At 47.6% G+C, this 22,475-nt stretch overlaps 2 protein-coding genes across 4 annotated transcripts in view; one reads left to right on the top strand and one right to left on the bottom strand.

Moving 5' to 3' along the window:
• GALNT17 (polypeptide N-acetylgalactosaminyltransferase 17) overlaps positions 1–22,475 on the top strand; it is a 612,851-nt gene that overhangs the window by 573,410 nt on the left and 16,966 nt on the right. The window contains exon 10 of one of the 3 annotated variants that reach the window (XM_015133353.3): positions 20,677–22,187. Coding sequence (XP_014988839.1) covers positions 20,677–20,718 — 42 coding nt within the window. The 3' untranslated portion in view covers positions 20,719–22,187. 3 annotated transcript variants of the gene reach the window in all.
• LOC144339824 (uncharacterized) lies at positions 914–9,202 on the bottom strand. Its single transcript, XM_077996643.1, has 2 exons — positions 7,252–9,202; positions 914–3,886 (listed from the first exon to the last, which is right to left on the bottom strand). Exons 1-2 carry the CDS (start codon positions 8,198–8,200, stop codon positions 3,063–3,065), a joined length of 1,773 nt encoding a protein of 590 aa, XP_077852769.1. The 5' UTR covers positions 8,201–9,202; the 3' UTR covers positions 914–3,062.

Genomic DNA, 22,475 nt, shown 5'->3' on the forward strand with positions numbered 1-22,475 from the left:
ACTCAGGAAGCACTTGGGTGAACCTGAGGGCTGGGATGTTAAGGCAGCAATGTCTGCCTTCTGTGGTCCTGTGGCCCCCCACCCTCCCCATCTGTCTACCCCAGCATCTTTAACACCCTTGTGATGCCTGTCATGCGCGTCTGTGTGAAGAGACCACCAAACAGGCTTTGTGTGAGCAACATGGCTGTTTATTTCACCTGGGTGCAGGCGGGCTGAATCCGAAAAGAGAGTCCGCGAAGGGAGATAAGGGTGGGGCCGTTTTATAGGATTTGGGTAGGTAAAGGAAAATTACAGTCAAAGGGGGTTGTTCTCTGGTGGGCAGGAGTGGGGGTCACAAGGGGCTCAGTGGGGGAGCTTTTTGAGCCAGGATGAGCCAGGAAAAGGAATTTCACAAGATAATGTCATCGCTTAAGGCAAGGTCCGGCCATTTTCACTTCTTTTGTGGTGGAATATCATCAGTTAAGCCGAGGCAGGGCATTTGCACTTCTTTTGTGATTCTTCAGTTACTTCAGGCCATCTGGGCTTATGCAAGTCCCAGGGGATGCGATGGCTTGGCTTGGGCCCTGAGGCCTGACAATGCCCTCACCTCCAGACTTAGTCTGGGGCAGACTGCTATAAACTTGACCTTCCTTACCTTTCTGTCTGGAGCCTTTATTCCTCTATAGTCCCTCCCTCAAGCTTCTGCCCAGTGGGACCATGAAAGACCAGCAGGAATGCCTGGATGGCATCATTTCAGGACAACATGGTCAGAACTTTCCCTTTCCTTTCCCTTCCCTTTCCCCTTTCCCCTTTCCGAGACAAGGTCTCGCTATGTCGCCCAAACTGGGGTCCAGTGGCGCAATCATAGCTCGCTGTGTTATGCCCAGACCGTTTATTCCCCGAAGAAGACCACCAGAGTCCAGAGTCAAAGCTAAGCAGCAAGGATCTTTATTACAGGTTCGAACCTGGAGCTCTCACTTGCTCGTGAAATGAGACGGGCAGGAGAGCTCCCCTACTGAGCTCCGAACAATGTTATATAGTCTAAGGAAAGTAGGCATAGAATCATTATACAAATTAGAGGTATGATTGGCTGGAGTTTGAACAAAGCGATTTGGCAAACTATGATTGGTTCCCGCCATTTCTGATATTTCAGTACAACCCTTGAGGCGGAAGAGCAGTTTTACACAAAGGCAGTTAATTATATTGCATCAGGTTGCACGACCAGTTTATGGCTATCTTGCTTAAACACACCTTGTGACCTGGCTATCTTACTTAAACATTCCTTGTGACCTGGCCTCAGAAAGAGAAACATGTACTTACAGAACTTACGAAACCTCTGGTACGTGCAAAGATTAGAGAGCAGAACAAGGGTGTAGCGGGTGGGGGGCGGGTACACATCTATCTTTGTGTCCTTTCATTTCTCCCTTCTCATAAGTAACTGGATGTCCAATCTTGGATTTCCAGAGTCTTATAATATAGCCTCACTTTCTGGGTGCAGGAGAGGCTGGTGATGGCTACGGAGGACCATTAGTTGGATGGTATCAAACCTTTCTCTGACAAATTGTAAAATTTTATTTACCACACAGGGGCCTATAGTGAATAGAAGTAGTAAAGACATTAGGGGGCCTAAAAGGGGTGCCAGAAGGGAAAACATTGAAGGGCTCCACCAATTGTTAGCGGCTGTAGTGAATTGTTGCTTTTTCATTTCTAAGCTTAGTTCGTGTAGGCGTTGGACTCTTTCCTCAACTAACCCTGACTCATTTATATAGAAACAGCATTCTTCTTTGAGGAACATACAGGTACCTCCTTTCTCAGCCGTGAGTAAGTCTAAGGCTCTGCGGTTTTGAAGGGTGACCTGTGCTAGGGAGGTGAGCTGCCGCTGAAGGGAGGCTAGGGAATAGGCGGAGTCTTCCATAGCAACAGAGAATTGTTGTAACAGCTTGTCGTTTTCTATCATGGAGTGTTGTAGGGCCCCTCCTGCTAACCCCGCTGCGACGACAGAGGTGGTTAAGAATATTCCGGCAATTAGTGGTAGAAAAACTGCTCGTCTATGTCGCGCAGTTTTAGTTGGGGCGGTCCCTGCCCAGCCTATGAACTCTGCCGGGGTTAGCAGTGTCAGTCGGGGAACTAGGGTAACAGGGATACACAACTGTCCGTCAGAGATGCTTTTGGACAGAGTTTTTAACAGAGTCATATTACACCAGAAGAACACACCAGGGGGAGCATATATGGGACTATTAGGGTATGTAGCCGATTGGTTGCAGAGGCTGTTGCTAAATGCCGAATAACAATAGGGGTATTTCTCTTGGTATGGGTCACGGTACAGGGCTACATCGGGTATCGTGACTATCGATGAGTTAAAACCTGTATAGTTTGTGGGAGGGGAGGATAGAGGAACAGCCGTTAATGGTGGTCTTCCTAGGGTTGCACACATAAAGCAAGAGGACAGGTCGCCTAAACCAGTGAGGTTGGCGAATGCTAGCCCTTCCTGTAATAGAGTTAGCCAGGAGAAGGGCTGCAAGTCTTGTGATAGCTTGGTTTCTTGCCTGTGGATTTGTGTGTGGATTAAGGGTTGAATCTGGACTAGACTTCTCCACAGATATAAATGGCTACTGGGCCAGGTACTAGTTGATGAGTAATATACTCCCCCATGTTGTGGGGTTGTCCACCGAGAGTCCCATGGGTCTCTAATTATCCAAGTGTAAGTGACGGGAGACTCAGTTTTGTAAAAATACCACCCTTGTCGTTCTCTCCAGTATCGGACAGAGTGCGTCTTACAGTAGCTATATGGGCAACCTGCACTCTGGTGCCACCAATAATTTTTACAATTATATTCAGTTTGATCATATTCAAAACAGATCATGGGTATTGCTGGTTGGGCAATCTGGAACCTAGTGAAATTGAGGTAAACTATAGTATTACACCCTGAGGGGGGGCAGTCTGCGCTAGCTAGCAGTTTACCCGCTTGGGGGGTTTCCCCGGGGTGAGTTTTGTTCTCATAGAGCCAGAACCTCCAGACATAGGGATTAGACGGCGCAGCAGTGAGGAGAGTCAGATGCATAAGGCATAAAAGCATAGGTAAGCTAGACATGGTTACGGCTATGGGGATGACGGCGCAGGGTTAGCTTTAAGGGATTGTTCTTAGCTTTGTCTACAGTCCATGTAACCGGTGCTCCAGACGGCTCGAGAAGGTCGGATGTTGGGTCCACTGGTTTGACGTGTGTGTAGTGGATCCACGAAGCGATGCCTTCTACTTTGAGAGCGGTGGGAGTAGTCAGGAGTACTTGCAGTGGTCCTTTCCACCTGGGTTGAAGAGTTTCTTGCCGGTGGCGCTTGACTAGGACCCAGTCTCCCGGCTGGAACGGATGAGGCGTCGGCGGAGGTCCTGCCTCGTACAGTTCTCGTAGTCTGGGCCAAATTTCCTGGTGAATTTTCTGTAAGGCTTGTAAGGAGAACAGGAGCTCAGAGACATTTTCAGTTTCAGGTTTGAGTAAGTCATCTTTTAGACTGGGGACCAGGGGTGGGGGTCTGCCATACATGATTTCATATGGTGTGAGGCCTAGTCTGTAAGGGGTATTTCGGGCCCGGAACAGAGCGTAGGGGAGAAGTACTACCCAATTAGCGCCAGTCTCCATGGTCAATTTAGTTAAGGTCTCCTTCAGAGTCCGATTCATCCTTTCTACCTGTCCTGAGCTTTGGGGCCTATAAGCACAATGTAATTTCCAATTTGCCCCCAGAATGGAAGCCAAATCCTGACTTACCTTAGCAACGAAGGCTGGTCCATTGTCTGACCCTATTTGGACGGGAAAGCCATACCTGGGGAGGATTTCTTCCAAAATTTTCTTTGCTACAACCTGAGCAGTTTCTCTCTTAGTTGGGAACGCTTCTGTCCATCCTGAAAAAGTATCTACAAAGACAAGTAAGTACTGATACCCATATTTTCCAGGCTTTATCTCAGTAAAGTCTATTTCCCAATAGATACCAGGCCTAGTTCCTCTACACCTAATTCCTGTGGTGGTCTGGGTTTGGGGGCAAGCGTTGTTTAGTTGGCAGGCTTTGCAATTTGTTGTGACATCGCTGGCCAGTTCAGCTATGCGCCTGATTCTAAACTTGGCGTGCCTGATTAAGTCCATCATTCGCCGGGCACCCAGGTGGGTTGTCCGGTGGATGTGTTCCAACACCTGCCGTCCTAATTTTTCTGGTAGGATGGTTTGGTCATTTATATCAGTCCACCACCCATTTTTAACCTGTTTTAGGGGAAGTGTGTCCATCCATTCACGATCCTGTTCGGTATAGTCGGGAAAACATGGCAAATTTCGCGGGCCAGGATCGGGGAGCTGGAGCGCGAGGAGCTGACTGGGAGCTTTTGCTATGCTCCTTGCGGTTTGGTCGGCTAAGAAGTTGCCTCGAGCAATTGGCGTAGTTGGTTTCTGATGCCCAGGGCAATGTACAATAGCCAATTTCTTTGGTTTCCACAAAGCAGTTAATAGAGCTAGGATCTCTTGCTTGTTTTTTATTTCTTTGCCTTCGGCTGTTAATAGTCCCCTTTCTCTGTAGATGGCCCCATGTATGTGCGCAGTAGCGAAAGCATAGCGGCTATCCGTGTATACTGTTAGTTTTTTCTCTGCCCCTAGGGTGAGGGCCTGTGTGAGGGCTATCAGTTCGGCTCTTTGGGCCGATGTCCCTGGAGGCAAGGGTTCCTCCCAGATTACCTCAGTCTCTGACGTTACAGCCGCTCCTGCATACCGCTGGCCTTGGTGGACATAGCTGCTGCCATCAGTGAACCAGGTGAGTTCTGTGTCGGGGAGCGGACGATCTTGCAGGTCCTCCCGCACCCCATGCACCTGAGCCAGTATCTCAGTGCACTCATGGGACGGGGCGTCCAAGTCTGGATTTGGCAGCAGTGAAGCAGGGTTTAAAGAGGTTGGGGGCAGAAAAGTTATTCTGAGGGGGTTTAACAGCAGTCCTTGATAGTGGGTGAGCCGGGCGTTACTCATCCATCGGTCCGGCGGCTGCCGGAGGACGCCTTCAATGGCATGCGGGGTTATAACGCGCAACTCTTGCCCCATGATAAGTTTATCAGCGTCTCGGACCATTAGGGCGGTCGCCGCGATTATCCGGAGGCAGGGTGGCCAGCCAGCAGCCACTGAATCTAATTTTTTTGACAAATAGGCAACTGGCCTCTGCCAGGGGCCTAGGTACTGTGTTAACACGGCTTTTGCAACACCCTTACTTTCATCCACGTATAAGTGGAAGGGCTTGGAGACATCAGGGAGCCCCAGCGCGGGGGCTGATAACAAGGCAGTTTTGATTTGCTGAAAGGCCAGCTCAGCCTCTTCCGTCCAATTGAAGGGCTGCCGTTCCTTTGTTGCCTGGTATAGGGGCTTGGCTAACTCAGCAAATCCGGGTATCCATAACCTACAGAACCCTGCCGACCCCAGGAATTCTCTCACTTGCCGTGTTGACTGGGGTCTAGGGATGCGTAGGACTGTTCCTTTCGGGCTTTGGTTAGCCAGCGTTGCCCCCCTTTTAATAGGTACCCCAGATAAGTTACCTCCGACTTGCAGATCTGAGCCTTTGTTGCTGAGGCTCGGTAGCCTAGCTCCCCCAGAGTCTTCAGGAGGTCCTCAGTCCCTCGAACACAAGTTTCCGGGGACCTGGCTGCTATTAAGAGATCATCAACATATTGCAAAAGAGTTATTTCAGGGTGTTGCCGCCGGTACTCACCCAGATCTTCATGAAGGGCTTCATCGAACAGAGTTGGCGAGTTCTTGAACCCTTGTGGCAGTCTGGTCCATGTTAGCTGACCGTTGATGCCCCTCTCAGGATCCGTCCATTGAAATGCAAAGAGTTCTTGACTTTTGGGAGCCAGAGGAAGGCTGAAGAAAGCGTCTTTTAGATCAAGAACGGTATACCACTGTTTTTTGGGATGTAAGGCACTCAGAAGGGTGTATGGATTGGGCACAGTGGGATGTATGTCCATGACCCTTTTATTAACTTCTCTTAAATCCTGTACTGGCCTGTAGTCCGTACTGTTGGGTTTACGAACAGGTAACAGTGGAGTATTCCAGGATGAGTGGCAAGCCCGTAGGACTCCCTGGTCTAGGAGTCGGCGGATATGGGGTGTAATTCCTTCTCTTGCCTCCAGGGGCATAGGATATTGCCGAACCCGAACGGGGTCCGTCCCTGGCTTAACTTCCACAAATATGGCAGGTCGATGTTTAGCTAGCCCTAAGCCCCCAGTTTCTGCCCACGCTTCAGGGAAACGCTGGAGCCAAGAGTCAATTCCCTGATCGGGGGGCTTTTGCTCTTGATGGAGTCGGTACTCATCTTCTAAGGTGACAGTCAGGATAGATATTGGCCTGTTTTGGGAATCAGTTATCTTGGGCCCTTCTGGCTCAAAGTGGATTTGGGCCCCCATCTTTGTCAGCAAGTCCCTCCCTAGTAGAGGGCAGGGGCTCTCTGGGATGACTAGGGAGGAATGGGAGACTTTTCCCGTTCCTAAGTCTACAGTCCTCTGGGTTGTCCAGGGGTATTTTTTGATGCCTGTGGCCCCGTGCACCCAGGATGTTTTCTTAGACATTTTTCCAATTGGTTTGGTTAGGACTGAGCGTTCCGCCCCAGTATCGACCAAGAAGCGAACTGGGGACCCCTCCACTTGCAAAGTTACCCTGGGTTCGGGGAGGGGGTCCGAACCCCATCCTCCCTAGTCAGAGTCCTGGGTAACGAGTACGGAGGTAGGGTTAGCTGGTCTCCGTTTCTTTGGGCAGTCTTTAATCCAGTGGCCACGTTCCTTGCAATAAGCACACTGATCTTTTTCTAATCCTTGCCTAGGGCCTTGCTTTTTCTGCTTTCTGTTTTGGCCATTTCCTGCCTGGGGGAAAGCTGCTACTAAGACTTTGGTCATTTCTTTGGTTGCCTTGAACTGTTTTTCTTCTGGAGTATCCCTATTATTATAAACTCGCTGGGCCATCTGAAGGAGGTCCTGAATCTGCTTTCCCTCTAAACCTTCTAATTTCTGGAGTTTTCTTTTAATATCTGGTGTTGCCTGGTTTACAAAGGACATTACTACCGCTGCCTGATTTTCCGGTGCTTCCGGGTCCATAGGGGTAAACTGTCTGAAGGCTTCCATTAATCTCTCTAAATACACAGCGGGGCTTTCTGTCTTACCTTGTAACACAGAATATACTTTAGCCAAATTGGTGGGCTTGCAAGCTGCAGCCCGGAGACCCGCCATTAGAGTCTGGCGATAAATGAGTAGTCGTCCCCTACCTTCTGCCGTGTTGTAGTCCCATCTGGGCCGGGTCAAAGGGAAAGCCGCATTAATGAGGTCAGGATTTGCAGTTGGCTGGCCGTCATCTCCTGGAACCAGTTTTCTGGCCTCAACTTGGATTCTTTCCCGCTCCTCCGTTGTGAACAGGATTCGGAGGAGCTGTTGACAGTCATCCCAGGTCGGCTGGTGAGTAAACATGACACTGTCTAACAACGAGGTTAGATCTTTGGGATTATCTGAGAACCGAGCATTTTGGGACTTCCAATTGTATAAATCACTGGTGGAAAAAGGCCAATACATGAGACGGGAGAGCCCGGTATCATCGAGCGATCCTATTTCTCTGAGAGGCAGGGCTACAGTGGAGTCAGGGAGTCGGGAAGCTTGGTCCCGCTGTACGCGGCCTCGTGTTCGGCCGGCCGGCCCCCCCAGGTTACTTTCACTCTCGGCTGCTTCCGCTTCTCGGTTTCCCTCTACGGAAGCACCACCCTGGGGGACTGGGTCCTGCGGGATAAGGTGCTGATATGGTGGGGGAAATGTGGGTTCTAACGTTAGGGGGTCCTGGCTGTCCGGCAGCACAGGGGCCGAGGGAGCAGAGGGAGTCTTTTGTCTTGTAGGTCGCGTTACTAGGCCTTTGCAGGGCTCAAGGATGAATGGAGTTATCCAGGGTGGTGGGTTTTCCACAAGATCCTGCCACACTAGAATATAAGGAATTTGATCAGGATGTCCTGACTGCCCTGGCAGGAAAATCTTAGTTTTTACCTTAGTAATAATAGAGAGACAGAAAGTTCCTTCAGAGGGCCACCCTACGCCGAAAGAGGGCCACTCCGAACGGCAGAAAGTAACTAGCTTTCCCTTCTTTAGTTCTACGCTTAAGTTACGCCCCCGAGCCTTCACATCCTTAAAATTGGTAACAAGGAGTGAGAGCGGCGTGCTCTGGTTGTTGCCCATCTTTGGACTGCTCCTACAAAGAGAAGGGGGGACGAAAATGAGTGTGAAGCAGAGGGGAGTATCCGACAGGTCCGGTCCTGGAGGGGGAAGAAAAGGTTTTATGTTTCGTTTTGGGCTTACACTTAACACTTAACAATAACGGACAGACAGTAATAACGATGAGCATTCGCGAGCGCGTGTCGGACTTCCGACCTGAGTCAGACGGGGCAACCAAGGATGGAGGCCCCCAGATGGGCACTGGGGAACGTCTCCCACCAGTCCCGAGTGGCTGTCTTCTAGCGCGTCCGCCAAGACCGTGCCACTTACAGAACAGACCAATACAGATTACAGATTACGGATTTCGCGAAATTTCAGGGAGACAGACAGAGACAAAGACAGAGACAGTGACAAAGCCGGCTTACCTACAGATTAAGATCCGTTGACTTGGGGGTCTGGTGGGCTTGGGGGAAATCCCGGACGAGCCCCCATTTGTTATGCCCAGACCGTTTATTCCCCGAAGAAGACCACCAGAGTCCAGAGTCAAAGCTAAGCAGCAAGGATCTTTATTACAGGTTCGAACCTGGAGCTCTCACTTGCTCGTGAAACGAGACGGGCAGGAGAGCTCCCCTACTGAGCTCCGAACAATGTTATATAGTCTAAGGAAAGTAGGCATAGAATCATTATACAAATTAGAGATATGATTGGCTGGAGTTTGAACAAAGCGATTTGGCAAACTATGATTGGTTCCCACCATTTCTGATATTTCAGTACAACCCTTGAGGCGGAAGAGCAGTTTTACACAAAGGCAGTTAATTATATTGCATCAGGTTGCACGACCAGTTTATGGCTATCTTGCTTAAACACACCTTGTGACCTGGCTATCTTACTTAAACATTCCTTGTGACCTGGCCTCAGAAAGAGAAACATGTACTTACAGAACTTACGAAACCTCTGGTACGTGCAAAGATTAGAGAGCAGAACAAGGGTGTAGCGGGTGGGGGGCGGGTACACATCTATCTTTGTGTCCTTTCAGCTGCAGCCTTGACCTCCTGGGCTCAAGAAATCCTCCCATCTAGGCCTCTCAGGTAGTTGGGATTACAGGCATGCATCACCACGCCCAGCTAATTTTTTTAAAAAGTTTTTTGTAGAAATAGCGGTCTCCCTATGCTGCCCAGGCTGGTCTGGAACTCCTGACCTGAAGCAGTTCTCTTGCCTCTGCCTCCCAAAGTGCTGAGGCGACAGGTGTGAGCCCCTGTGCTTGAGCCTGTGGTTAAAATTTAATGAGGGCTTTCACTCTGAAGGTGACCACTTCCTGACTCCCTGCCCAGGCAGGAAGCAGACATCCAGTCTTCTTTCCCTCTGGGAGCTTAGTGGCACTCCCAGCACAGTGTGGTACCTTTGTTAGGAAATGGCTGGGTTTCATCTTTCCCAGCTCCACCTGCGTGCGGAACTTTTCCAAGTGAAAGCTCCTGCCACAGAGCTGATTAGATTGACTTGATTTAGACTGGCAAACCGAATTAGGCTGCTCATGGCTCCCCCTGGCTCTGGGATGGACACTTGTTAAGTGGGCCCCGGTTGCTTTCCGTCAGCTGCTTTTTAAGAAGTCAATCTGATGTTGCTTTCTGTTCAGCCACGTGTCCTGAATTAGAGAACACTTGGCATGGCTCTCCAGCTGCCAGGCTGTCCCTCTACTCACTCATCAAAGCTCCGCCGCTTCCCAGACCCATTCCTTCTGTGCAAGGAGTCCTGTCACCCAACCGGAATCCTTCTAAACTGCTTCCCAAAGTGCTGTGGGTGCAAACAGCAGCAGAATCAGAGCTCCTATAACCAGGCAGCTCCGGGCAGAAGGAATTGGTGTTCCACGGACATTGCTAGCTTAATTAATGGACTCTATGTTGTAATTTATTATCAAACAGCAATTAAACAGAGATAAAATAGGCACTGAGGAGGGTAATTTCCTGTCTTGCAACATGTGTTTGTCAACAAGATGTAAACGGTTCCCGGCCACTTGGAGAGTCTTGCTTGCTCGGAAATGTCTGTCGCCTCAGTTTTGGCTGGTTACTAATTAGAATTAGACAAACATCCGCTTCTTTTTGGAAGCCTGAGTTTTATTTAAAAATAGAATGTCAAGGCCGGGCGCATTGACTCACGCCTGTAATCCCAGCACTTTGGGAGGCCGAGGCGGGTGGATCACTTCTGGTCAGCAGTTCGAGACCAGCCTGGCCAACATGGTGAAACCTCGTCTCTACTAAAAATACAAAAATGAGCTGGGCGTGGTGGCGGGCACCTGTAATCCCAGCTACTCCGGGAGGCTGAGGCAGGAGAATCACTTGAACTCAGGAGGTGGAGGTTGCAGTGAGCCGAGACCATGCCACTGCACTTCAGCCTGGGCAACAGAGCGAGACTCCGTCTCAAAAAAAAAAAAAAAAAAAAGTCAAGGATGCAGTAGCAGCCTTAGTGTTGGCTTAAACCCATTTGGAGTGGAAGTTCTTGCCTAAGGAGGCCCACAGACCCCCAGTTCTACCAGGCTGTTGCCCTCCTGCGCCCAGGCCCCAAGCTGGAGCAACCACAATGAAAGCAGGACACTTTGGTTGCCTTGCACAGATAGCGCCCTCCTCTGCCAGGCCCTTCTTGCTGCACCTCTCCAGACAGCTGGTCAACCTTCTCCAGCCACAGCTTCTGATTTCTCCAGAAAGGCAAAGGTGCTATCAGGAAGAAAGAGGGGGCTGGGGGGCAGCACTGTGGCATCTTTCTTAGCCCTTAACTCCCCCAGTGGCTCTGCATCTGCACTCTCGGGTCCCTGCAGCTGACCTGCAGCCCAGAGTTTGACAGTGCAGCATACAGTGGACTCTGGCCCCAGAGCCGGGTGTTCCAGCCCCTGCCTAGGGAGAGCTCGAAACGCTCTGGCCAGGGCTGGGCTGAGATAAAGAACAACAATGCTGGCAATAAGATCCGTATCTGTTTTTGGTGACATATTTAATCCTTCCAACTACTCTGTCTGGTAAACAGTAACCTCCTCCCATCCCCCTGACTTTTTTTATTTGAGATAGGGTCTTGTTCTGTCACCCAGGCTGGAGTACAGTGATGCGATCATAGCTCACTGCAGCCTCAAACTCCTGGGTTCAAGCAATCCTCCTGCTTCAGCTCCCAGAGTAACTGGGACTGCTGGTATGAACCACCACGCCCAGCTAATTTTTCCATTTTTTTGTAGAGATGGGGGTCTCACTCTGTTGCCCAAGCTGGTCTCGAACTCCCGACCTCAAGCTATCCTTCCACCTTGGCCTCCCAGAGTGCTAGGATTATGGATGTGAGCCACCTTGCCTGGCTGGCACCACCTGCTTTTTTTTTATTATTATTATTATTAATGAGAACATGGAGATTCAGATAGGGCAATGCCAGTTGTCAAACGAATGTCCCATACCTCTTGGTCTTGGGTGCTCTGCTCTGCATCCGATGAATTCTGGAGAGCACCTCATATCCTTGAGCCCTTCAGTGTTCTCCAGACCACAGCAAAACACAGTGGAAAGATTCATAGCAAGCAGAGAGGAATGGAACATGAAAGCCCAGGTGCAGAGGCTGGAATCACGAGGCACATTTCAGGAAAGAATCACACAGTTGGCAGAAGCAGGTGGTTCAGGACGGCCCAAAAGGGACAGAGTATAGAGATCCTCCAGTGCTGGGATCAAGGGCTGGGGCTTCCACTCAGCATCTCACGTGTGGTCCACTGACCCAGTGAACCCTCTGGGGGCTTATTGTAACTGCCTTTTCCAGAGTCCAACCCCAGACCTAGTGGAGGTAGGGCCTGGGATTCCACATGGTAACAAGCATTGGCGGATGCTTTTCTTTTTCAACCTACAGCTATTTATCAAGCATCTATTTTGAGGGCTTGTTTGGGAGTTCTAGCAAGGCAGCGCAGATACTCGTATACCCTTGATCAAAGACTGGTCTTCTTCTATTGGGGATGGTCATCCTCTTCGACCAGGCATGCAGTTTCAGGAGAGATGCAGCCAAATCAGCTGAATTAACCCTGGCCATCAACGGAGTGACAGATGTTGCAGCCAGATCACCCTCACATCCAGCCGAGCATGTATTTTGGATAAGGCTATGTGTTAGGCCATATAGGTGGTGATCATATGTTCCTGTCTGCCCAGGACAGGCCCTGTTTAGGCCTAGTGTCCCAGCCTAATTTCTTTTTTTAAAAATTTATAACGCTATCTTAGTTTTTATATAATTAAGTTTCTTGGGTTTTTTGTTTTTTTGTTTTTTCGTTTTTAAAACTCTTTTTTTTTTTTTTTTTTTTTTTGAGACAGAGTCTCACTCCGTCACCCAGGCTGCAGTGCAGTGGCACGATCTTGGCTCGCTGCAACCTCTGCCTCCTGCGTTCAAGCGATTCTCCTACCTCAGCCTCCTGAGTAGCTGGGATTACAGGCACCTGCCCCCACACCTGGCTAATTTTTATATTTTTAGTAGAGACAGGGTTTCAGCATGTTAGCCAGGCTGGTCTTGAACTCCTGACCTCAGGTGATCCGCCCGCCTCGGCCTCCCAAAGTTCTGGGATTACAGGCGTGAGCCATCGTGCCCGGCCTGTTTACACTTTATAATGTATAGTTTTGCAGGTTTTGGCAGGCACATATGATCACACCATAATCAAGATATAGAGTAATTCAATATTCCCCTGAACCTCTGTGTAGTTCACTCCTCCCTCTGCCCACATATACTTTTTTGAAAGATTTCTTTTGTTTAGAGATAGCATCTCACTACCTCACTCTGTCACCCAGGCTGGAGCACAGTGGTGCCGTCAGAGCTCACTGTGGCCTTGAACTCCTGGGCTCAAGCAATCCTGCTGCCTTAGCCTCCTGAGCAGCTGGGACTACAGTCACATACCACCATGAGAGGCTATTTTTTTTTTTTTTAATTTTTGTAGAGATGGGGATCTCACTGTGTTGTCCAGGCTGGTCCCAAACTCCTGGGCTCAAGTGATCCACCCATCAATGCCTCCCAAAGTGCTGGGATTATAGGTGTAAGCCAATGGACCCAGCTTTCCATGTACTTTTATACAAATCACAATCACTTTTGAGAACCGTAGTTGAGGACGTGTTCGTAGAAGTTGCCTGTGCACCTGCACATGTTCAAACCCAACACGTTCCTGCAAATTCTGATGCGGTTTTGTCCCCGAGTTGAGACTCACTGCCCCTCCACAGCCCATACCATGGACAAGGTATGACTAACAGGGTTTGCAAGAAATGGCCCTGGAGATTTCAGCAGGCACTCTTTGAAACAACTATGGCTGTAGTGAGATGTTCATAAGGCGAGGTGTGCACTGTGGGAAGGAACTGAGGGTAGCAGTCCCTGTTGGAATGTGTGAAGCTCTGTTCCCAGGACCTTTCTGATTCAGTAGGCTCAGGGAAGGGTATTAGCGACCTCTCCTCTGTGTGTCCTCCCTGTCAATACATTTTCCTCCTCCTCTCCGTCCTTTTCCAAGAGACTCACATTTCTCCTCTCAGTTAATTCATCACCAGAATGACAGATGAGATTCTTTTATCCCATAATTAAATTCAATCTGATCTTGGACTCATTCTCTGATGGCTTCATCTTTTAAGCGATACATCATCCAAACACCTTGTCATTATGATGCATTGTGCCAATAAGGCACCCGTGCCCTGCTGGCGTGACGGGGCTCCAGCGAGCTATTAGCATGTAGGAGGCACCCCGGTCGTCGTCGGAAAACGCAGAAGTGAATGACACCCAGCAGCCTCTTGGCTTCCAGATGCTATCATGTAAGTGTCGGAGCTCAGGCAACGCAGCCTTTGAGAGCACATTGAAGTTTCGCCCAAGAAAAGATGACTTTGGTGCAGAAAACAGGCCTGAGATTCTGGGAATATGCCTCGCCCATTTGATAAGAAGCAAACTCAGTCATCCCTTTCCATCCACGAGGACCCAATACCTAGAAATCACCATGGGGGTCAAATCAGGGCATCTGTAGACCTTGTGGAAAACAGAGTTGAGGGACTGAAGGCAGATACTTTTTTTTAAATTAATTAATTATATATTTCATGACAGGGTCTTGCTCTGTCACCCAGGCTGGAGTGCAGTGGTGCAGTCATAGCTCACTGCAACCTCAGTCTCCCAGACTACAGATGCACGCCACCATGCCTAGCTAATTTTTTTGTATTATTTGTACAGACGGGGTCTTGCTATGTTGCCCAGGCTGGTCTCGAACTCCTAGGCTCAAGAGATTCTCCCGCTTCAGCCTCCCCAAGTGCTGGGGGTATAGGTGTGAGCCACCACACCTGACCCAGATACTTTTGATGCTGAGAAAACCTGCTGCACACACAAATGGTAGATGAGACAGAAAATAGGAGAGGAAATGCTGATGGTGTTCAGTGGATCTGAAATTCAACACCACAGAGGTTCTGAACCACTTATTTTCATTTTCCATTTTCAATCTCTTATGCCATATTTTTTTAAATCCCTCCTTTTGCATTCCAATGCAACACTTACAAATTCGTCCTACCTCATTGCATGCAGACAGTGAATATTAACAGCCTTTTTTGTTATTGTTGTTGCTCTTCTGACTCATCTTCTCTCAAAATATTCAAAATGTTTCTGGTTTTATTACTTCGGGTTGTTAGTTCCCGCCTCCCAGGCCCCACCTCCATCAGCCTGTGTGTACACCCCTGGCAGCCACCCTCTTTGCAGACCTCCATGCAACGCAGTTTTACATGCTTTCTGCTTGCTGAGATTTTCCCGAGGCTTTGGGGGACCCAAGCCTCTTTCTCTGCCATCTGCTTTGCCTCTCTTTTCTGTTTCCAACCCCCAGTTCCGTTTTTCTGATTATCGCTGAGAAGTGGTCCACGTACAGACAACAGGAAGGCTTGAGTCCCTAAATATTTCCTGCTGATATATCACCTAAGTTTATGAAATATTCTAAATATTCTGTTGTATCATTTCAATAATATTCACAACATCTTCATCAGGAGTAGATTCCGTCTCAAGAGACCACTGTCTTTGCTTATCCGTTAAGAAACAACTCTGGTCGGGTGCGGTGGCTCATGCCTGCAATCCCAGCACTTTGGGAGGCGGAGGCGGGCAGACCAAGAGGTCAGGAGATCGAGACCACGGTGAAACCCCGTCTCTACTAAAAATACAAAAATTTAGCTGGGCGCGGTGGCGGGCGCCTGTAGTCCCAGCTACTCGGGAGGCTGAGGCAGGAGAATGACGTGAACCCGGGAGGCGGAGGTTGCAGTGAGGAGCGATCGCATCACTGCACTCCAGCCTGGGTGACAGAGCAAGACTCTGTCTCAAAAAAAAAAGAAACAACTTTATATCTAGTCCTGTTTCATCATAAGATTGCAGCGATTCCAGCCTGTCAGTGTGCAGAAGTAAAGGCACATGTACAGGCACACCTCTTTTCATCGCGTTTCACTTTATGGGACTTTGTAGATATTGCATGTTTTCACAGATTGAAAGGTTGTGGCAACATGACATCAAGCAAGTCTGTGGGTGCCATTTTTCCAACAGCACCTGCTCGCTCCAGTCGCTGTGTCACATTTTGGTAATTGTTGCAATATTTCAAGCTTTTTCATTAGTATTATATCTGTTATGGTGGTTTGTGATCAGTATCTTTGATGTTACTATTGTAATTATTTGGGACACTATGAGCTGCACCCATACAGGACCGCGAACGTGAACCATAAATGTGTGTGTTTGACGGCTCCTCTGTCGGGCCATTCTCCTATCTCTCTCCCTCTTCTCGAGCCTCTCTATTCCCTGAGACACAGCAGTGTTGAAATTCGACCAATTAACAGCCCTATAATGGCCTCTACGTGTTCAAGGGAAAGGCAGTGTTGCAGGTCCGTCACTTGAAGTCAAAAGCTAAAAATGGTGAAGATTAGGGAGGAGGCTGGGCGCAGTGGCTCACGCCTGCAATCCCAGCACTTTGGGAGGCTGATGCGGGTAGATCACGAGGTCAGGAGATCAAGACCATCCTCGCTAACATGGTGAAACCCCATCTCTACTAAAAATATATATATATAAAAAAAAGATTAGGGAGGAAGACATGTCACAAGCCAAATAAGGCTGAAAGCTAGGCCTCTTGTGCCAAATAATTTGCCAAGTTACGAATGCAAAGGAAAAGTTACTGAAGAAAATTAAACATGCTACTCCAGTGAACACACGAATGATAAGAAAGCAAAACATGGCCGGGCGCGGTGGCTCAAGCCTGTAATCCCAGCACTTTGGGAGGCCGAGGCGGGTGGATCACGAGGTCAGGAGATCGAGACCATCCTGGCTAACATGGTGAAACCCCGTCTGTACTAAAAATACAAAAAACTAGCCGGGCGTGGTGGTGGGCGCCTGTAGTCTCAGCTACTTGGGAGGCTGAGGCGGGAGAATGGCGTGAACCCAGGAGGCGGAGCTTGCAGTGAGCCGAGATCACGCCACTGCACTCCAGCCTGGGAGACACAGTGAGACTCTGTCTCAAAAAAAAAAAAAAAAAAAAAAAAAAAAGAAAGCAAAACAGCCTCTGTGTTCACAGGGAGTCATTTTAGTGGTACGGTTAGACCATACCCAGCCACAACATTCCCTTAAGCCAAAAGCCTAATCCAGAACAAGGGCCTCGCTCTCTTTAATTCTATGAAGGCTAAAAGAGGTTGAGGAAGTCGCAGAAGAAGAGTTTGAAGGTAGCAGATGTTGGCTCATGAGGCTTAAGAAGCAGTCTCTGTAACATAAAAGGTGCAAGGCGAAGCGGCGAGTGCTGGTGGAGAAACTGCAGCCAGTTCTCTGGAAGATCTAGCTAAGATCATTGCTGAAGGTGTCTGCATTCAACAACAGATTTTCAACGTAGACAGAACAGCCTTCTATTGGAAGAAGGTACCATCTAGGACTTTCCCACCTAGAGAGGAGAGAGTCCGTACCTCACTTGAAAGCCTCAAAGGACAGCCTGACTCTTGTGAGAGGCGAATGCAGCTGGTGACTTTAAGTTGAAGCCAAAACTCATTTACCATTTTGAAGATCCTAGGGCCCTTAAGAATGTTGCTGAATCTACTCTGCCTGTGCCCTAGAAATGGAACAACAAAGCTTGGATATCAGTGCATCTGTTTACAGCATGGTTTACTGAATATCTTTTTTTTTTTTTTTTTTTTTTTTTGAGATGGAGTCTCACTCTGTCACCAGGCTGGAGTGTGTGGTGCAACCTCGGCTCACTGCAACCTCCGCCTCCCGGGTTCAAGCGATTCTCCTGCCTCAGCCTCCTGAGTAGCTGGGACTACAGGTGCACGCCACCACGCCCGACTAATTTTTGTATTTTTAGTAGAGACGGGGTTTCACCAGGTTGGCCAGGATGGTCTTGATCTCTTGACCTCATGATCCGCCCTCCTTGGACTCTCAAAGTGTTGGGATTACAGGCGTGAGCCACCGCACCTGGCCGGTTTACTGATTATCTTAAACCCACTGTCCAGACCCACTTCTCAGGAAAAAATATGATTCCTTTCCCAATATCACTGCCCATTGATAACGGTCACCCAAGAGCTCTGAGGGATATGTACCAAGAGATGAATGTTGTTCTCTTGCCTGATAACACAACATCCATTCTGCAGCCCATGGATCAAGGAGCAATTTTGACCTTCAAGTCGTATTTAAGAAATTCATTTTGTAAGGCTGTCACTGCCATAGATAGTGATTCTTCTCATGGGTCTGGGCAAAGTCCATGGAAAGCTTTTTGGGAAGAATTTACCATTTTAGATACCAGTAAGCATGTTTGTGATTCATGGAAGGCCAAAATAGCAACATGAACAGGAGTGTGGGAGAAGTGGACTCCAACCCTCATAGATGACTTTGAGGGTTTCAAGGCTTCAGTGGAGGAAGGAACTGCAGACGTGGTGGAAACAGCAAGAGAACTAGAACTGAAATGGAGCCTGTAGAGGGGACTGGTTGCTACAATTTCATGATCAAACATGAACAGAAAAATAGTTGTTTCTTAACGGATAAGCAAAGACAGTGGTCTCTTGAGATGGAATCTACTGATGAGGATGTTGTGAATATTGTTGAAATGACACAACAGAATATTTAGAATATTCCATAAACTTAGGTGATATATCAGCAGCAGGGTTTGAGAGGATTGGTTCCAAATTTGAAAGAAATGCTACTGTGGGTAAAACGCTAGTAACCAGCATTGGATGCTACAGCGAGTGATTTCATGGAAGGGAAACAGTCAATTAATGCAGCAAATTTTGTTATTCTCTTATTTTAAGAAATTGCCACAGCCACCCCAACATTCAGCAGCCACCACCCTGCCACCCTGATCAGTCAGCAGCCATCAACATCAAGCCATGACCCTCCATTAGCAAAAAGATTACAGCTTACTGAAGGCTCAGGTGATCCCTAGTATTTTTAGCCATGAAGTATTTTTAAATTAAGCTATGCACATTTTTAAAAGGCATGCTACTGCACACTTAATAGTCTACAGTATAGTGTAAACATAACTTTTTATGCACTGGGAAACCAATGTATTTGTGTGACTTGCTTTTTTGTTGCTATATTCACTATATTGCAGTGGTCTGCAACTGAACCTGCAATATCTCAAGATATGCCTGTATTTTATTTTGCCTAAGGAAGACTCAGGGTTAAGGAGGAATTACTGTACTATTTCTTTCCTGCCAGAATGGATTGATGAGCTATTCTTTCCAGGAAATCACAACGACAGACATAAATTGTTTTCCAGTGGAGATTGTGAATTGAGAGTTTTGTGTCTTCTTAGAAGTTTAGTTGACTTTTCTCCAGGCACAAAAAGTCATTCAGGCAGGTTTTGTGTTCATGTTAGGCTTGAAATAAGGAACTCAGATTGAACAATAGAGTGGCAGCCATGTCACCAGCTGAACCTTTCTCCGTTGCCCAGGGATATTAAATTCCACAGCCAAATAAGTGAAAGTCACTTCTGCTCCTCTTTTTTTATTATTTTCTTTTTTCTCTTTCTTCTCTTCTCTTCTTTCTTTCTTTCTTCCTTCCTTCCTTCGTTCCTTCCTTCCTTCCTTTTCTTTCTGAAACAGAGTCTCTCTCTGTCACCCAGGCTGGAGTGCAGTATCACAGTCAGAGCTCACTGTACCCTCAGCCTCCTGGGTTCAAACAATCCTCCCGCCTCTGCCTCCCAAGTAGCTGGGCCACAGCCACACACCACCATGCTTGGCTGATTTTTAAATTTTTTATAAAGATGGGGTCTCGCTATGTTGCCTCGCTGTGTTGACCAGGCTGGTCTCAAACTCCTGGCCTCCCACAATCCTCCTGCCTCAGCCTCCCAAAGTGCTGGGATTTATAGGTGTGAGTCACTGTGCCTGGCCCTTCTTTTTTTTTTTTTTTTACCAAAGGCACAACAGCATTTCAGAGAGTTTGAAAAACACAAATTTAAATCATCCATGTTCTGCCACCCTGCAACAACTATTATTATTACTGAAGGTTACTTTCAGCTTTTCTGTTTTTCAAAGAAATACGTTGATTTGTTAGGCTGTGTTTGTGTCACTGAATTAAAAAGGAAACAACATCACTGTTTCTGAAGGACAAGGAGGGGGACGTAAAGCCTCCTGGTGGAAATGGATTTAGTGCCTTACTCTTTATGCTACGAGGCTCAGCAGAGCTATGCAGAACCTCACAGTAGCCTCATCACTGACTGATTCACAGAGCTTTGATTTCTCCGTGGAAGAGATAATCAATAATCTGTTGAATGATTATTTTCAGTAAGTTCATGGTGATATATATACACACACATAAAAGAAGTTACATAAACAATTTTATTATATATACACAGTGTATGTATACAAGTACTTTTCAAATTTTTTTATTTTTATTTTATTTATTTTTTTATTTTTGAGACAGCATCTTACTCTGGCACGCAGGCTGGAGTGCAGTGGCGTGATCTCAGCTCACTGCAACCTCCACCTCCCGGGATCAGGTGATTCTTCTGCCTCAGCCTCTCGAGTAGCTGGGATTACAGGTGCCCGCCACCAGGCCCAGCTAATTTTTGTATTTTTAGCAGAGATGGGGTTTCATCATGTTGGCCAGGCTGGTCTTGAACTCCTGACCGCAGGTGATCCACCCACTTCGGCCCCCAAAGTGTGTGAGCCACCGCATCCAGCCATAAGTACGTATTTGTTACAGTATATACTTAGATATATACCTATATATTTATAGTGTTAGTATTCAGTGGAAGTGGATCATCATAAAATTCTTCATCCTTGTCTTCTTCACACACTGTAAGTATACAGGTATATATTTAAGTATATACTATAATATAAATTGTGTGTGTGTGTATATGTGTGTATATATATATGGAGACAGGACCAAAACTGCAATGTGGGATCCCAGATTGGAACCTGGGAAGAAAATCCATATTTGTGGTTTTGATGTGTATGTCCCTTCAATGATAGACTGGATTTTAAAAATGTGGTACATATACATCATGGAATACTTTATAGACATAAAAAATAATGAAATCTTGTCCATTGCAGGGACGTGGATGGAGCTGGAAGCCATTATCCTTAGCAAAGTAACACAGGAACAGAAAACCAAATAACTTCTCTCTTCTAAGTAGGATCTGAATTATGAGAACACTTGGACACATAGAAGGGAACAACACACACACAACACACACAATGGGGCCTATTGGAGGATGGAGGGTGGGAGGAGGGAGAGGATCAGGAAAAATATTAAATAACTAATGGGTACTAGGCTTAATACCTGGGTGATGAAATAAGCTGTACAACAAACCCCCATGACACAAGTTTACCTACAGAACAAACCTGCACTTGTACCCCTGAACTTTCTAAAAAGTTCAAAAAAAAATCTATAGGAAAGAAAATAAGTTCTTGGTAAAGCTGGAGCAAGACTCAGTTATTCAATGGTGGGTGAGGTCGGGGAAGCTAATATCCACAGTTGCTTCTAATTATTTTATTTAATCTCTATATTAGTCCGTTTTCATGCTGCTGATAAAGACATACCTGAGATGGGGCAATTTACAAAACAAGGAGGTTTAGTGGACTCACAGTTCCACATGGCTGGGGAGGCCTCACAATCATGGTGGAAGGTGAAAGGGATGTCTCACATGGCAGCAGACAAGAGAAGAGAGCTTGTGCAGGGAAACTCCCCTTTATAAAACCATCAGATCTTGTGAGACTTATTCACTATCTCGAGAACAGCACAGGAAAGACCCGCCTCCATGTTTCAGTTACCTCCCACTTGGTCCCTCCCACAAAACACGGGAATTGTGGGAGCTGCAATTCCAGATGAGATTTGGGTGGGGACAGAACCAAACCGTATCAATCTCCATAAATGCCCTATGATGTAATCTATCATTATCCCCCCCCCCCTTTTTTTTTTGCGATGGAGTCTCACTCTGTCACTCAGGCTGAAGTGCCATTGCACAGTCTCAACCCACTGCAACCTCTGCCACCCGGGTTCAAGCAATTCTCCTGCCTCAGCCTCCCGAGTAGCTGTGATTACAGATGTGCACCACCATGTTCAGTTAATTTTTGGATTGTTAGTAGAGACGGGATTTCACCATGTTGGCCAGGCTGGTCTCAAACTTCTGACCTCAAGTGATTCGCCCACCTCGGCCTCCCAAAGTGCTGGGATTACAGGTGTGAGCCACCGTGCCCGGCCATTATCCCCATTTGAAAAATGAGGAAGCAGAGTCCCATAGGGCTAAAGTAATTGGTCGAGGACCATAAAATCATTAAGTAGCAGAGCCTGGATTTCCTAAGCAGACCCCAGAGTCCAAGTCCTTAACCATTATACTCTCCTCTCTCTCTAATGACACAGCAAGGCCAGAAATGCTGCTCTAGTTGGCAAGTGAAGAAAGTGAGCTCGTTGAGCTGTGGTACAGAAAGCCAGTGCTTGTTAGCATGTCCACGCTGCACCAGGTTACAGTCCTCCCTTCCCATTTCACATAGACAGACAAAAAAGAAATTCATGTTATCAGCGGTCTGTCCTATTGAGAAATAAAGTCTTTGCTTCCTTAACCAATTCAGCAGTCAGAGGTTTGCTTTGAAGATGTGCTTACGAATATCCTCCTGATCCCCTAGAAGTCGGAGTGGACTAGGCATTCCCTCTCTCGCCCAGCTCTTCCAGCTCCCGTCCTGGTGCCCCACACCAAGAGAGGCCCCAGGTCTCTCCACAGGCCATGTGGGCCAGATCCTGCCTCCATCGGAACTGCCCCGATCTATCCACTCCTAGAACTGTCTCTGTAAGAAAATCAGCCTGAGGTTTTTGTGGCACAAAGATGTATCCCCATTCATTCCAAGTAGCAAAT

The sequence above is a fragment of the Macaca mulatta genome, chromosome 3, assembly GCF_049350105.2.
Source record: "Macaca mulatta isolate MMU2019108-1 chromosome 3, T2T-MMU8v2.0, whole genome shotgun sequence".
Taxonomy (NCBI): Eukaryota; Metazoa; Chordata; class Mammalia; order Primates; family Cercopithecidae; genus Macaca; species Macaca mulatta.

Excerpts from the sequence above, each read along its gene's own strand:
- LOC144339824 (XM_077996643.1), bottom strand. The coding sequence starts at position 8,200 with ATGGGCAACAACCAGAGCACGCCGCTCTCACTCCTTGTTACCAATTTT. Across the intron at positions 3,887-7,251 it reads GGACTACAACACGGCAGAAG|ATACTTTTTCAGGATGGACA; the intron begins GTAGGGGACGAC and ends TTGTCTTTGTAG.